Source organism: Mobula hypostoma, chromosome 8, assembly GCF_963921235.1.
Source record: "Mobula hypostoma chromosome 8, sMobHyp1.1, whole genome shotgun sequence".
Taxonomy (NCBI): domain Eukaryota; kingdom Metazoa; phylum Chordata; class Chondrichthyes; order Myliobatiformes; family Myliobatidae; genus Mobula; species Mobula hypostoma.
Window position 1 is genome coordinate 55,819,908 of NC_086104.1, and position 12,538 is coordinate 55,832,445.

The 12,538-nt window shown below is 43.6% G+C and overlaps 1 protein-coding gene across 4 annotated transcripts in view; it reads right to left on the reverse strand.

The window, feature by feature from the left end:
* Positions 1-12,538, reverse strand: part of asb3 (ankyrin repeat and SOCS box containing 3) — a 93,399-nt gene that overhangs the window by 29,321 nt on the left and 51,540 nt on the right. For all 4 annotated transcript variants that reach the window (XM_063055866.1, XM_063055867.1, XM_063055864.1 and 1 more), the window contains exon 9: positions 3,665-3,798. In XM_063055866.1, coding sequence (XP_062911936.1) covers positions 3,665-3,798 — 134 coding nt within the window. The remainder of the gene's footprint in view (positions 1-3,664; positions 3,799-12,538) is intronic.

Genomic DNA, 12,538 nt, shown 5'->3' on the forward strand with positions numbered 1-12,538 from the left:
CTCCCTCTCTCTCTCTCTCCATCACTACTCAACTCAATACCACGAACTGAACTGAACTTTACTCATCATTGTAAGACTGTATCTATTTACCCCTAGACTTGAAGAAGCTTGGTTTTCAGATATTTCCACACTTACTTCTATATAATAAACACAAAATAATCTACAGATGCTGGGGTCAAAGCAACACTTACAACACGCTGGAGGAACTCAGCAGGTCGGGCAGCATCCGTGGAAACGATGAGTCGACATTTCGGACCGGAACCCTTCATCAGGACTGTAGAGGGACGGCGCAGAGGCCTTATAAAGAAGGTGGGGGGAGGGTGGGAAGGAGAAGGCTGGTCAGTTCCAGGTGAAAAACCAGTAAGGAGACAGATAAAGGGGTGGGGGAGGAGAAGCAGGGAGGTGATAGGCAGGAAAGATGAAGAAGGAACAGGGGAAAACACAATGGGTAGTAGAAGGAGGCGGAAACATGAGGGAGGTGATAGGCAGCTAGGGGAGGGGGCAGAGTGACATAGGGATAGAGGAAGGGAGGGGGAGGGAATTACCGGAAGTTGGAGAATTCTATGTTCATACCAAGGGGCTGGAGACTACCCATATGGTATATGAGGTGTTGCTCCTCCAACCTGAGTTTAGCCTCATCATGGCGGTAGAGGAGGCCATGTATGGACACATCTGAATGGGAGTGGAAGCAGAGTTGAAGTGGGTGGCTACTGGGAGATCTTGTCTGTTGTGGCGGACGAAGCGGTCCCCCAATCTGCGTCGGGTTTCACCGATGTAGAGGAGGCCGCACCGGGAGCACCGGATGCAATAGATGACCCCAACAGACTCACAAGTGAAGTGTTGCCTCACTTGGAAGGACTGTTTGTGGCAAGAGAGGAGGTGTAGGGACAGGTGTCTCACCCGGCACTTAGCCCTGTACCACACGTCCCTCCCCACAGATCTCCCACCTGGCACTTATCCCTGTAAGCGCAAGTGCTACACCTGTCCCTACACCTTCTCTCTTGCCACCATTCAGGGCCCCAAACAGTCCTTCCAGGTGAGGCAACACTTCACTTGTGAGTCTGTTGGGGTCATCTATTGCATCTGGTGCTCCCGGTGCGGCCTCCTCTACATCGGTGAAACCCGACGTAGATTGGGGGACCGCTTCGTCAAGCACCTCCGCTCCATCCGCCTCAACAGACAAGATCTCCCAGTAGCCACCCACTTCAACTCTGCTTCCCATTCCCATTCAGATATGTCTGTACATGGCCTCCTCTACTGCCATGATGAGGCTAAACTCAGGCTGGAGGAGCAACACCTCATATACCGTCTAGGTGGTCTCCAGCCCCTTGGTATGAACATAGAATTCTCCAACTTCCGGTAATTCCCTCCCTCTCCCTTCCTCTATCCCTATGTCACTCTGCCCCCTCCCCCAGCTGCCTATCACCTCCCTCATGGTTCTGCCTCCTTCTACTACCCATTGTGTTTACCCCTATTCCTCCTTCACCTTTCCTGCCTATCACCTCCCTGCCTCCCCTCCCCCACCCCTTTATCCTTCCCCTTACTGGTTTTTCACCTGGAACCTACCAGCCTTCTCCTTCCCACCCTCCCCCCACCTTCTTTATAGGGCCTCTGCCCCTTCCCCCTACAGTCCTGACGAAGGGTTCCGGCCCAAAACATCGACTCAACGTTTCCACCGATGCTGCCCGACCTGCTGAGTTCCTCCAGCGTGTTGTGAGTGTTACTTCTATATAATAATTGCTAACCTGTTTTAAACATCTGTTTTTATATTACTGTATTGTGTAGTTACTAATAAATACCATTAGTTAATAGCAATACTGGACTCCAAGGTGTTTTCCATTTCTGCTGGTTCTTTAACCCGTCACGGAGTACGTGATACCTGATAATGCAACTACTTATACAGAATGAAAACCAAATTGAAACAAAAGTCAAAATAATAATTCATAATTTGCATTAATGAACAAAGCAGTTGACTCAAGAGGCAGTACCTGGCTCTTGAGAAATCATGCATTCAAACTATAGACTAAACATGATGAAGCAATACAGTACTGGGAAAATGCTGCATTGCTGGGAAAGCTATCCTTCCAATAGGATACTAAATCAAGGCACACTCTGCTTAGGTATCCCATAGCCTGTATTCAAAGAAGAGCAAGGGAATGATTCTTAGCAACCCAGCCAGTATTTATTTTTTCAACATTTCTAAACAAACAGATCTGTAGTTCAGGAGCTTATTGCAAATTTGCTTGTGTGTACTTGTGCCAATAAACTCAACTTTGACTTGGATTGAGAATTCCACAGGTGGAAGAGAAGAAATTGGTAGCAGAAATTTCTCCACAGCAAGTCCTACTATCTTAGCCTAATCCTTAGAACACTATCCCTTGCCCAGATCTCCCAATCTCTTTATACATCAATGTTACCATATAAGGAACCAGCCTAGTAAATGTTCCCTGCACTCTATGGTTCTTCTACAGTAGATCATCTTAATCGCCTGCTGCACCTGGATCGCTTTGTACCTCTCCTTATGCCAAGTGCTTGTAGTTTGGATAATACCCTGCCTTCCTGCTAGTATCAGCAAACTATGGTACTTCACATTTGTCCACATTAAATTGTATCTGCCATGTATTTTCCCACTTTCTCAATCTGCCCAAATAACACTGGGGCCTCTCTGCATTCTCCTCAGAGCTCATACTCCTGGCCAACCTTGAGCCATGTGGAAATTGGGATATATTCATTTAACTCCCTCATCTAAATGATTAAAATTTGTTATGAATAATTGGTGAGTTAGCATTGCTCCCAGTCATACTCAACAATTCACTGCCTGCTACTTGGGAAAATACTTTATTTTCTCTCTGTCTTCTGTCTGCTATCCAGCTTACTATTCATGTCAGCACCCTACCCCCAAACCCACATCTTTTCATTTTGCACACGTCCTTGTAGTGAAACTTCATGGGTGTGAAGCACTCCAAAAGATTGTTGGGAAGGCTGCTAATATAAGTGCATGCCTTTTTTTTATATGAAGCAGATAATTTGATGGTGACAAAGTAGAATCCAACCAACGTAACAGTAACTTTGCCAAGAGTGTTGAAATGTACTTAATTTTTTATCATTGTATTTTTGTATCACAGATTTTTCATTTCTTTATGTTAAAAAATTGCGAACTGCTGTATATAACGCCAGCCTTATATTTATGCCTAATTACACATGCCTAAAAATAAAATGTTATGTTAAAGAAATCTATAACATGGTAGTTATGCACCCCCATACTCTTGCCTTGCTCATTAAACATGAGCTCCCATATAAATTTTTAAAACCTTGTCTGTTCCTGTGATCTGCAGACATGCACTCAAAGGTATTTCAGTTCCCATTCATAACATATTTTTGTACTTGATTTGCCTTCCTCAAATTCATTACCTTGCCCACTTTCAGACTGAATTCCATTTGCTTGGGCAGGACCAACAAGCCACATTCCAAATTGGAATATATTTCTTTTGCTATTTACATATCTGCTCATTCCTATTTACTAAATGTAAGCATTTTCCATGAAATAGATCAAGAGCATTTTAGAGTGTAATATTTTCCACAACCAAAGTAAGTTTCTTAATATATATTACAATAAATCCAAATAAAATTATCATTGTCATTTGTATTTAAAACAATTACATACCAAAATATGTCTGCCCCATCCAACTAGAGGTTGTGATGCGACAGTAAAGTATTTGGGCCACAACCAGAGGAAGCCTTTTCCAGTTTGTAAACTCAAGTGTAAAATTAAGCATGCTGTCACTGGCTGTATTTAGCCTGCAGATTAACAAAAATAAAAATGCAGCTAAATATACAAAATTTTAAAAAGCAAATAATCAAATGCTAGAAATGTACTCAGAACATGCAAGCAACCAGCACTTCCATAGTTCTAGAGAAATGAAAAATGATGAGTCTCAAAATGAAGTTTCACGAAAAGAAATGGTCTTCATTCCATCACAAACATCTCCTTGGTTTCTCATATTTCCAATTTTAATGAAAGCTTACTGTCTTAAGCATTAACACAATGTTTCTCTCCACTGAATATCTCTCAATATTTTCTGTTTTAATCTTAGACTTCATCATCTGCAGGTTTTTGCTTGACATAGCACTGTTGCTCTTCAGCAGAATGTTTTCACTGGGATTCCAAATCACATGGGGCTGCAAAGTAAATATTCTGTTAACAAGGGATAGAATGTGGACAGGGCAGTGTTGATAATTCAAAGAACCTTAAAGCCAATCCTGTTTGCAACAGGCCTTTAAAAAGGCTCACTGAAGTTGTATTTAATTTAGCAAGAGATCTCCTCTGGGCCATGTCAGTGCTTGGAGCTAATTGCTGGGGCCCTAACTGGTACCTCGTGCCTGGCAGCACATAGGTCTCGGTTTGACACTGGATAGAGGCAAAGGACTAACACAAGTTTGTACCGGAGTCTGGGGATACAACTACCACAGCTTTCTCCCAATCATCAGGATAATGTGACTGACAGCATTGCTAATTGCCAACTTAAGCACAGGGCTACAACCAATACAATCACTAGAACAGCATGCAACAAGGAATAACTGCACACCACTTAAGTGCATGGTTCTCAGTGCACCAGTGAATTTCCATGTCACTGCTTCTTCTAGCATTCAGATCACTGAAGGCACTAAATGTTGAACAAAAGCTTCAAGGCAGGGTTATAATTTCTGGGAGAGTGAAACCTTGTCTACATTTTCAGTAAAAAGCAGCTTTGAGTCCTTGAAGCTGGTCTCAGTGTGTGAGGAGAATCATGTATGATTTTTCATTAACACATTATTGTCTGACAAGAGGCAATAGTGATATTAATCACTGATGTAAAAAAATAGTAACAGGTGAGATGCACTTGGTTCAGAAATGAAGCCTTATATATAGCCAGGGATTTCAAAAACCTACTTCGACCATCAATATTTGTCAAAATGACAGTGGCATTTAAAGGTACGTGGCAGGATCTCCAGTTCAGAAAATAAAATGCAGCCTAGCATACAGATTGTTCAGTTATCGTAAAGAAAAATGCAAAAAGTTAAAATCATAAGATATTAATATTGTTTTAAAAAGAAAAGAGTGTCATCCCTGATGAAGATAGCAGAGTTTGTCATCGAAATGTCAGTTATAATTGATTCCTGGACCCAGCTGGAAGCCCGAGAAGAGTTTATTCATTCTTTTAAAAAGCTTACATTTTTGGCAAAATTCAGTGTATTTTGAAAAAAGGGCAGACTTAAACTAAGCAAAAAAAATGTTCCAGTTATATCAGCAAAACACTGCTGGCCTCTTGAGCTGAGCAAAATAATCAATCAGCCATAGCAATGCTTGAAAAAAAATTCAGAGGAAATGAGTTCCCCATGATGGATTAGGTAATAGTACATTAATTCACACAACAGTAAACTTGCTTTACTCTTTCAGATTGGTAAATTTCCGCCGATAATAAAAATACCTGAAAATCATGAACCCAGAAATAGCCAACCAAATACATTGCCAGCATTAATTTGCTATTAATGTGCCACTTTCTTTCAACTTGAATAATACTGGCTTAAACTGAATTCTATAAACATCAGATTTGTAACAGAATATGTCTTGATATCAAAACCTAATAGTGAACAAAACATGAAAATGTAACTTCAATTCAAGAATATAATCATCATTAATCATTATTATTCTTGGTAAAATATCTACATTTTAGGTCTAAGTATGATTAGCTTAAGAATCACAGCAAGTAGAGAAGTAGTTTCCACTGTTTACAGCCAGCCATATGTATTGGACTTTAATGAAATATACCAGTAGAGAAAAGATCAGTGAGTGCTATCTAATGCAGCTGTAAACTAAGCAAAAACATCACTTATTTTTGAAATAAATATAGCTCAAAGATGTACAATAAAACAAAGAATGACTGCAGCTTTGAAGGCAAATTAGTGAAGTTTTGGTTGTCAGTCACAAAAACACAATTGGCTTAATTCTGAACTCCAGCTTTTACACCATTCCCACCATCTTTCCTACAACCTCCATAGGTACAATTCCCATCTTTAGCAAGTATTTTATATATTTATGCAGGTTTTTAGAAAATATCCTCAAGACTGGTCAACATTCAACTTAGCCCTGAGAAATGCCTTATAAATCCAGGGAAGTTCTGCGTAGTTCTACTGTTCACAGTGTTCAGTTTTGTTCAGCAGCTGTGAGTTCAACAGCAGGACAAAAGGTTACAGCAATTCAACTTAGATTTGGTGTACGAAGGGAATTGCCATTCATTTGAATGCAGAAAAACACAGCAAAGAACCAATTAATTTTTGATAAAATAATTAAAAAGCTACAAATTAAGATTATTTATATGTTTTATGTCTATATGATAGCATCAGGATATTTTAACATCTAAAATGTTTAAGAGTTCGAATATTTTTCAGATGAATACTTCAGAAACATAAACACAAGAAATTTTGAAAATGCTGGTAAGCCACACAAAGTACTGGAGGAACTGAGCAAGTGGAGCAGCATCTACGGAGAGTGTTACGTGCCCCATAACTGGGTTGCCAAACCAGCAGAAATGGATCACTCAGTTGGAGTCTGGATTACTGGAACTAAGAAAGTTTTATTAAAGAAATAAGCAACACAGTACTCTAACCAAAAGGATAATAAATGCAACAGTTCAGCAATGATAAACACACATGTACACAGAATTAGGATAACAGGATCAATCAAGCTCTATCGTCGTCTAGGGGTAAATGACCAGTTTCAAAGTGACGCAAAGTTCAGTTCAATGGAGTTCAGTTCAGTTCACAGTAATCACTGCCGTGGCAGTGGACAGAGGGGGGGAAGGAGAGAGAGAGCGAAAGCGAATGAATATTCAAATCGGATTCCAAACAGACCTTCGATATTCCTTACAGTCAGCTTTCGGGTGAGCCCTTTGTAATGTCTTCTGAGGTCACCGACTGTGACCCCTCCGTTTCAGATACGATCGTTCCTCTGCAGTGAACCTGGCACCCAGGCAAGGGCGGACACACACCAGGTTCTCGCCGATCGTACCTTTCCACCCTGTGCGTCAATGGCTTGGTCCTGCGACCAGCCCTCCAAAACACCCACCGACTTGTGGGAGGCACACCGCTTCCAGGGTCTCGTTACCTCGTGGTGTCGTGTGTGTGTTGCCTTAGCGAACCTGTCCCTTTTTATCCCCTTGTTGGGGTATCGCCTGTCCATCACTTCAAACAGTTCAGGGTTCAAAGAGGAGCCGATCTTGACAGCTCTCAGACCGTGTCTCCTTCCGTTAAACTCTCCCGTCCCTTCGTTAACATTTCCAAATGCTGCTCCATTGTCTTCCTTATCTCTCTTTCTCCTGAAGACAGGTGGCAGACCAACTGCTGATCCCACTGGTGCCAGCACAGGACAGCTAACATCTTAATCTATGTGTACTCTTTGTAACCCTCTTTCGTCACACCCCTCACCTTTAAGGATTTTTACCGGGGTAAAAATTACAAACATGAATACATTATTAGATATACACACATATACATCTTCATCAGCTATTTGGCTAATACAGAGAATTTTAAGTTGTCAACACCTTGACAGACAGTCAGCAATTACATTTTCTGTTCCTTTTATATGTGTTATTAATAATCCCCTAAACCAGGCTCCAACTTAGCAAACTTCACAGTGGCCGAAAACACTGATGAATTGTGATCAGTGTAACCTCTCACTGGGTTTCAACCCGGACCACGATAACAAGGGTCGTCCCATCCCGACTTAGTTTTCTCTCACAAGGGCTTAGTAGGAGGGGGAGGGGTAGTAACTGCAGAGTTATTGCAAAACTTCCTACGGTACCCCACCATCTCCAAGAGCCTTCTGAGGGCCCTCTTGTCTGCCGGGGTTGGGATGTCAGAGATAGCCCGCACTTTAGCTTGCATCGCTGCCAGCTGCCCCTGTGTTACCACAATTCCCAGATAAGTGACCTTCGTGTGGCCGAACTCATTTTTTTCGAGGTTCACTATCAAGCTGGCTTCAGACAGCTGTATCACATCGCCAATACACACTTCTGTGTTCGTTAGCCCTTTCGTCACTGAATTACTCTTCTATGGGAGTGTTGCTCACTAGGCTGACCTAGCGTGACAAACACCACGCAACGTCCCAGTTCTTTGCATCGCCTCGGGACAATCAAACACACGTGTGCGAGCCGTTTAATTACTTCTCCTAAAGAGTCGCTTTGTTCGGGGATTAAGGGAGAGACCTTATCAGCAGAGCTGGCCAAAACGATAGCCTTCTCCCATCTGGTCGATACCATACTCACCTTTTCAAAATGGTTTTTTTTTTCTTATCAGGGGACCCTAGCTTCATTGATTTCCGTGCTAACACCGACTAGGTTTGTTAGCATATCAAAAGCCTGTGACCGTCTCAGTTCGCGTCTGCCATAATCAATAACATCCTTCCTCCTGTGCAGACAGTAAACTTCTTTCATGGTTCCGCCGACTGTTTCCTTCAGCACCTCAAAATGTCCACCGAGGGGTACCTTGTGGGCCAGGTTAAAAATCTCATCCCCAGAGATTTTTGGCACCATCCCCCATTCCTCATCTGCAGTATTTGGTCTCCCTTCCTTCCTTAGCACCTCCTCCTCCACACAATAGCCTACTGGCTCTCTTTTCAATCCTGCTTCAGAGAGAGCTGTTTCCTCGTCTCGCTCCTGTACCTGTATAAAGTCCTTCTTTTCTACTGATAAATCTACCTTAATTTCCCCACTTCCTCCTGTTTCATTATGTTCCTTCTTTTCACTTTCTACCCCCTCCTCGTACAAGGCTGGCAGAAACGTCTCAGCTAAATTTACTTCGGCAGTCCCGGGATGAACCTGTGAGTCAATGCTGGCAGGCTGACCTGTCAAGCTCACTGTCGAGAACACAATTCCCCCGGCGAGGTCATTACCGAGCAAGACTTCCATGCCTTTCATCGGTAATTCGGGCCTCACCCCGATCATGACTAGTCCAGAGACCAAGTTGCTTTGTAGGTGTATCTGGTGCAAAGGGACTGCCTCTGTCCCATCCCCAATACCTTTGACCCTGACCTCCCCAGTCTGGGTCTCTGAGCTAAACTCTAATACACTCTTCAATATCAATGACTGACACGCTCCCGTGTCTCTCCAGATCCGCACTGGAACTGGTTTTAACCCCTCCTTCACCGACACCAATCCAGCCGAGATTAACCTCTCGCGCCCTTCCTGAACTTTTGCAGACCTTTCCTCTCCTAGCGGTTCATTTACCAGCTCAATACAGCCAGTCAAAATCACCGTTTTTCCTTTTCCCGTCTCCTTCTTTGGGGCAAAGCACCTGGACGCAAAGTGTCCGACTTTCCCACAATTATAACAGACGACCCCAGGAGACTTCCTACCAGACTGCTCCCGGTCTACCTTATCCTTCTCACTACTCCCCAGCTTATTTTCTGACTTTTCTGGTGGACTCTCCCCGCCGTCCTGACTACCCTTCTGGTGGCCTTTACTCGGGGCAAACTTTATTTTATGCGTCAACGCGTACTCATCCGCTAACTTAGCAGTTGCGGCTAACGTGGCTGCCTCTTTCTCATCTAGGTAGGGTCTCATACCCTCAGGGACACAACCTTTAAACTGCTCAATCAGGATCAGCTGTAGCAGTCTGTCATAATCCCCATCTACCCCCTTCGAGGCGCACCAATGCTCACAATATGTCTGCATCTCATGGGCAAACTCTAAATACGTGCGGTCCCACTGCTTCCTCGCATTCCGGAACCTCTGCCGGTATGCCTCGGGGACCAACTCATAAATCCTGAGGATGGCCTCTTTCACCACCTCATACCTCTGGGCATCTTCCGCGGACAAAGCTGAGTAAGCTTGTTGGGCTTTCCCTTTTAGTACACTCTGAAGCAGAACAGCCCACTTATCCCTCGGCCAGTCCTGACTTGTAGCAACTTTTTCAAAATGGAGAAAGTACCGATCCACATCGGTATCGTCAAATGGGGGAACCAGCCTAACCTCCTGGGTCGCCCTGAACCCTCCACCTTGGTTCGGCACGAGCCCCTGCTCTGCCATCATCTTTAACTTCTCCAGCTCAAATTCCTTTTCCCTCTGTTTCTCCTCTCGCTCCAACTGCCTTTCTTCTCGCTCCCATTGCCTCTCTTTCTCCTCATGTTCTAACTGTTGTACCCAGAACTCGTGCTCGAGTCTCAGTTTTTCAATCTGCACCTGTACCGCGTCTCCACCAGGTTTTTCAATAGACACCACCTCCAGTTCCCCTTGGGGAAACACACCTTTAGATACATAGTGCTCTACGATAGCTCTGTGCATCTCCTCTCTCCTCATTGTCGACTTCCCCTTAACAAGATTCAACCATTTGGCCACAGCTGCCAATTCCGCTTTCCTGGCATCCTCTAATGCCTCCAAGGTCGGCGCCTTTAGAAATTCCTCAATCTCCATTTCTGCTGTTTGCCTTTTCTTTCTTTCGGGAATCTTAACCCAATCAATTTACTCCGTCCCAAATTTAGCGTTCAAAATCGCGGACGAGAACCCCACTTACGTTACGTACCCCGTAACTGGGTTGCCAAACCAGCAGAAATGGATCACTCAGTTGGAGTCTGGATTACTGGAACCAAGAAAGTTTTATTAAAGAAATAGGCAACACAGTACTCTAACCAAAAGGATAATAAATGCAACAGTTCAGCAATGATAAACACACATGTACACAGAATTAGGATAACAGGATCAATCAAGCTCTATCGTCATCTAGGGGTAAATGACCAGTTTCAAAGTGACGCAAAGTTCAGTTCAATGGAGTTCAGTTCAGTTCACAGTAATCACTGCCGTGGCAGTGGACAGAGGGGGGGGGGGAAGGAGAGAGAGAGCGAAAGCGAATGAATATTCAAATCGGATTCCAAACAGACCTTCGATATTCCTCACTGTCAGCTTTCGGGCCAGCCCTTTGTAATGTCTTCTGAGGTCACCAACTGTGACCCCTCCGTTTCAGATACGATCGTTCCTCTGCAGTGAACCTGGCACTCAGGCAAGGGCGGACACACACCAGGTTCCCGCCGATCGTACCCTTCCACCCTGTGCGTCTATGGCTTGGTCCCGCGACCAGCCCACCAAAACACCCACCGACTTGTGGGAGGCACACCGCTTCCAGGGTCTCGTTACCTCGTGGTATCGTGTGTGTGTTGCCTTAGCGAACCTGTCCCTTTTTATCCCCCTGTTGGGGTATCGCCTGTCCATCACTTCAAACAGTTCAGGATTCAAAGAGGAGCCGATCTTGACAGCTCTCAGACCGTGTCTCTCGTTAAACTCTCCCGTCCCTTCATTAACATTTCCAAATGCTGCTCCATTGTCTTCCTTATCTCTCTTTCTCCTGAAGACAGGTGGCAGACCAACTGCTGATCCCACTGGTGCCAGCACAGGACAGCTAACATCTTAATCTATGTGTACTCTTTGTAACCCTCTTTCGTCACAAGAGGAATAAACTGTTGACAATTCCGGACTTCCTAAGTCAAACCAAAGCTTGAAAAGAATTCAGAGGAAATTAGTTTGTAGTTCAAAATAACTTTATTGTCAGAGTACATATACAGTAAGTCACCGTATACATCCCTGAGATTCATTTTCTTGCAAGCAATCACAGTAACTACATGAAACACAATAGAATCAATGAAAGACCATACCCAACAAGACAACAATCACTATGCAAAAAAAAACAACAAACTGTGCAAGTACAAAAAAGGGGGAAAAATAATAATAAATAAATAAACAACAAATATTGAGAACATGCAATGAAGAATCCTTGAAAGTGAGTCTGTATGATGTGGGACAGTTCAGAGATGGGGCAAGTGAAGTTATCCCCTCTGGTTCAGGAGCTTCGTGGTTGAAAGGTAATAACTCTTCCTCAACTTGGTGGTTCGGGTCTTGAGGCTCCTGTACCTTCTTCCTGGTGGCAGAGTGAGAAGAGAGCATGACCTGGATGGTAGAGGTCCTTGATGATGGATGCAACTTTCCTACGGCTGTGCTCAATGGTAGGTAGGGCTTTCCCCACCATTAAGCACAAACAATGAGGTGGGAAGCGATGGATTAGGTAACAGTACATTAACTGACCGAACATAAACTTTCCTTACTATTGCAGACAGGTAAATTTACCCCTGACAACATTTAAGCAATGAACTTGAAGATTTTTTAAATTATAAAAATACCTCCCAGTCCTGATGATAGGCCTTGGCCCGAAATGAACTGTTGCAGATGAGACTGCCCGGATGTTACCTGGGATACAGTATTTCAGTTACGAAGAGAATGGAAATGGATAAGCTAGGTTCATTTCCCTTGAAGTGGAAGACAACACTGAGATGGAACCTGATAGAGGTACACAAACTTAAGAAGGGCATAGACAAGATGGATGGAATAAAGCTTCTTGCCAGAGAAGGTGCTTAAAATGAGAGTCTATTTTAAAGCAAAATACAAGATACTTGAACCATATTGGAGGAAGATTTTTCTTTCATTCAGAGTGCAGTCAAAATTTGGAATGCACTACC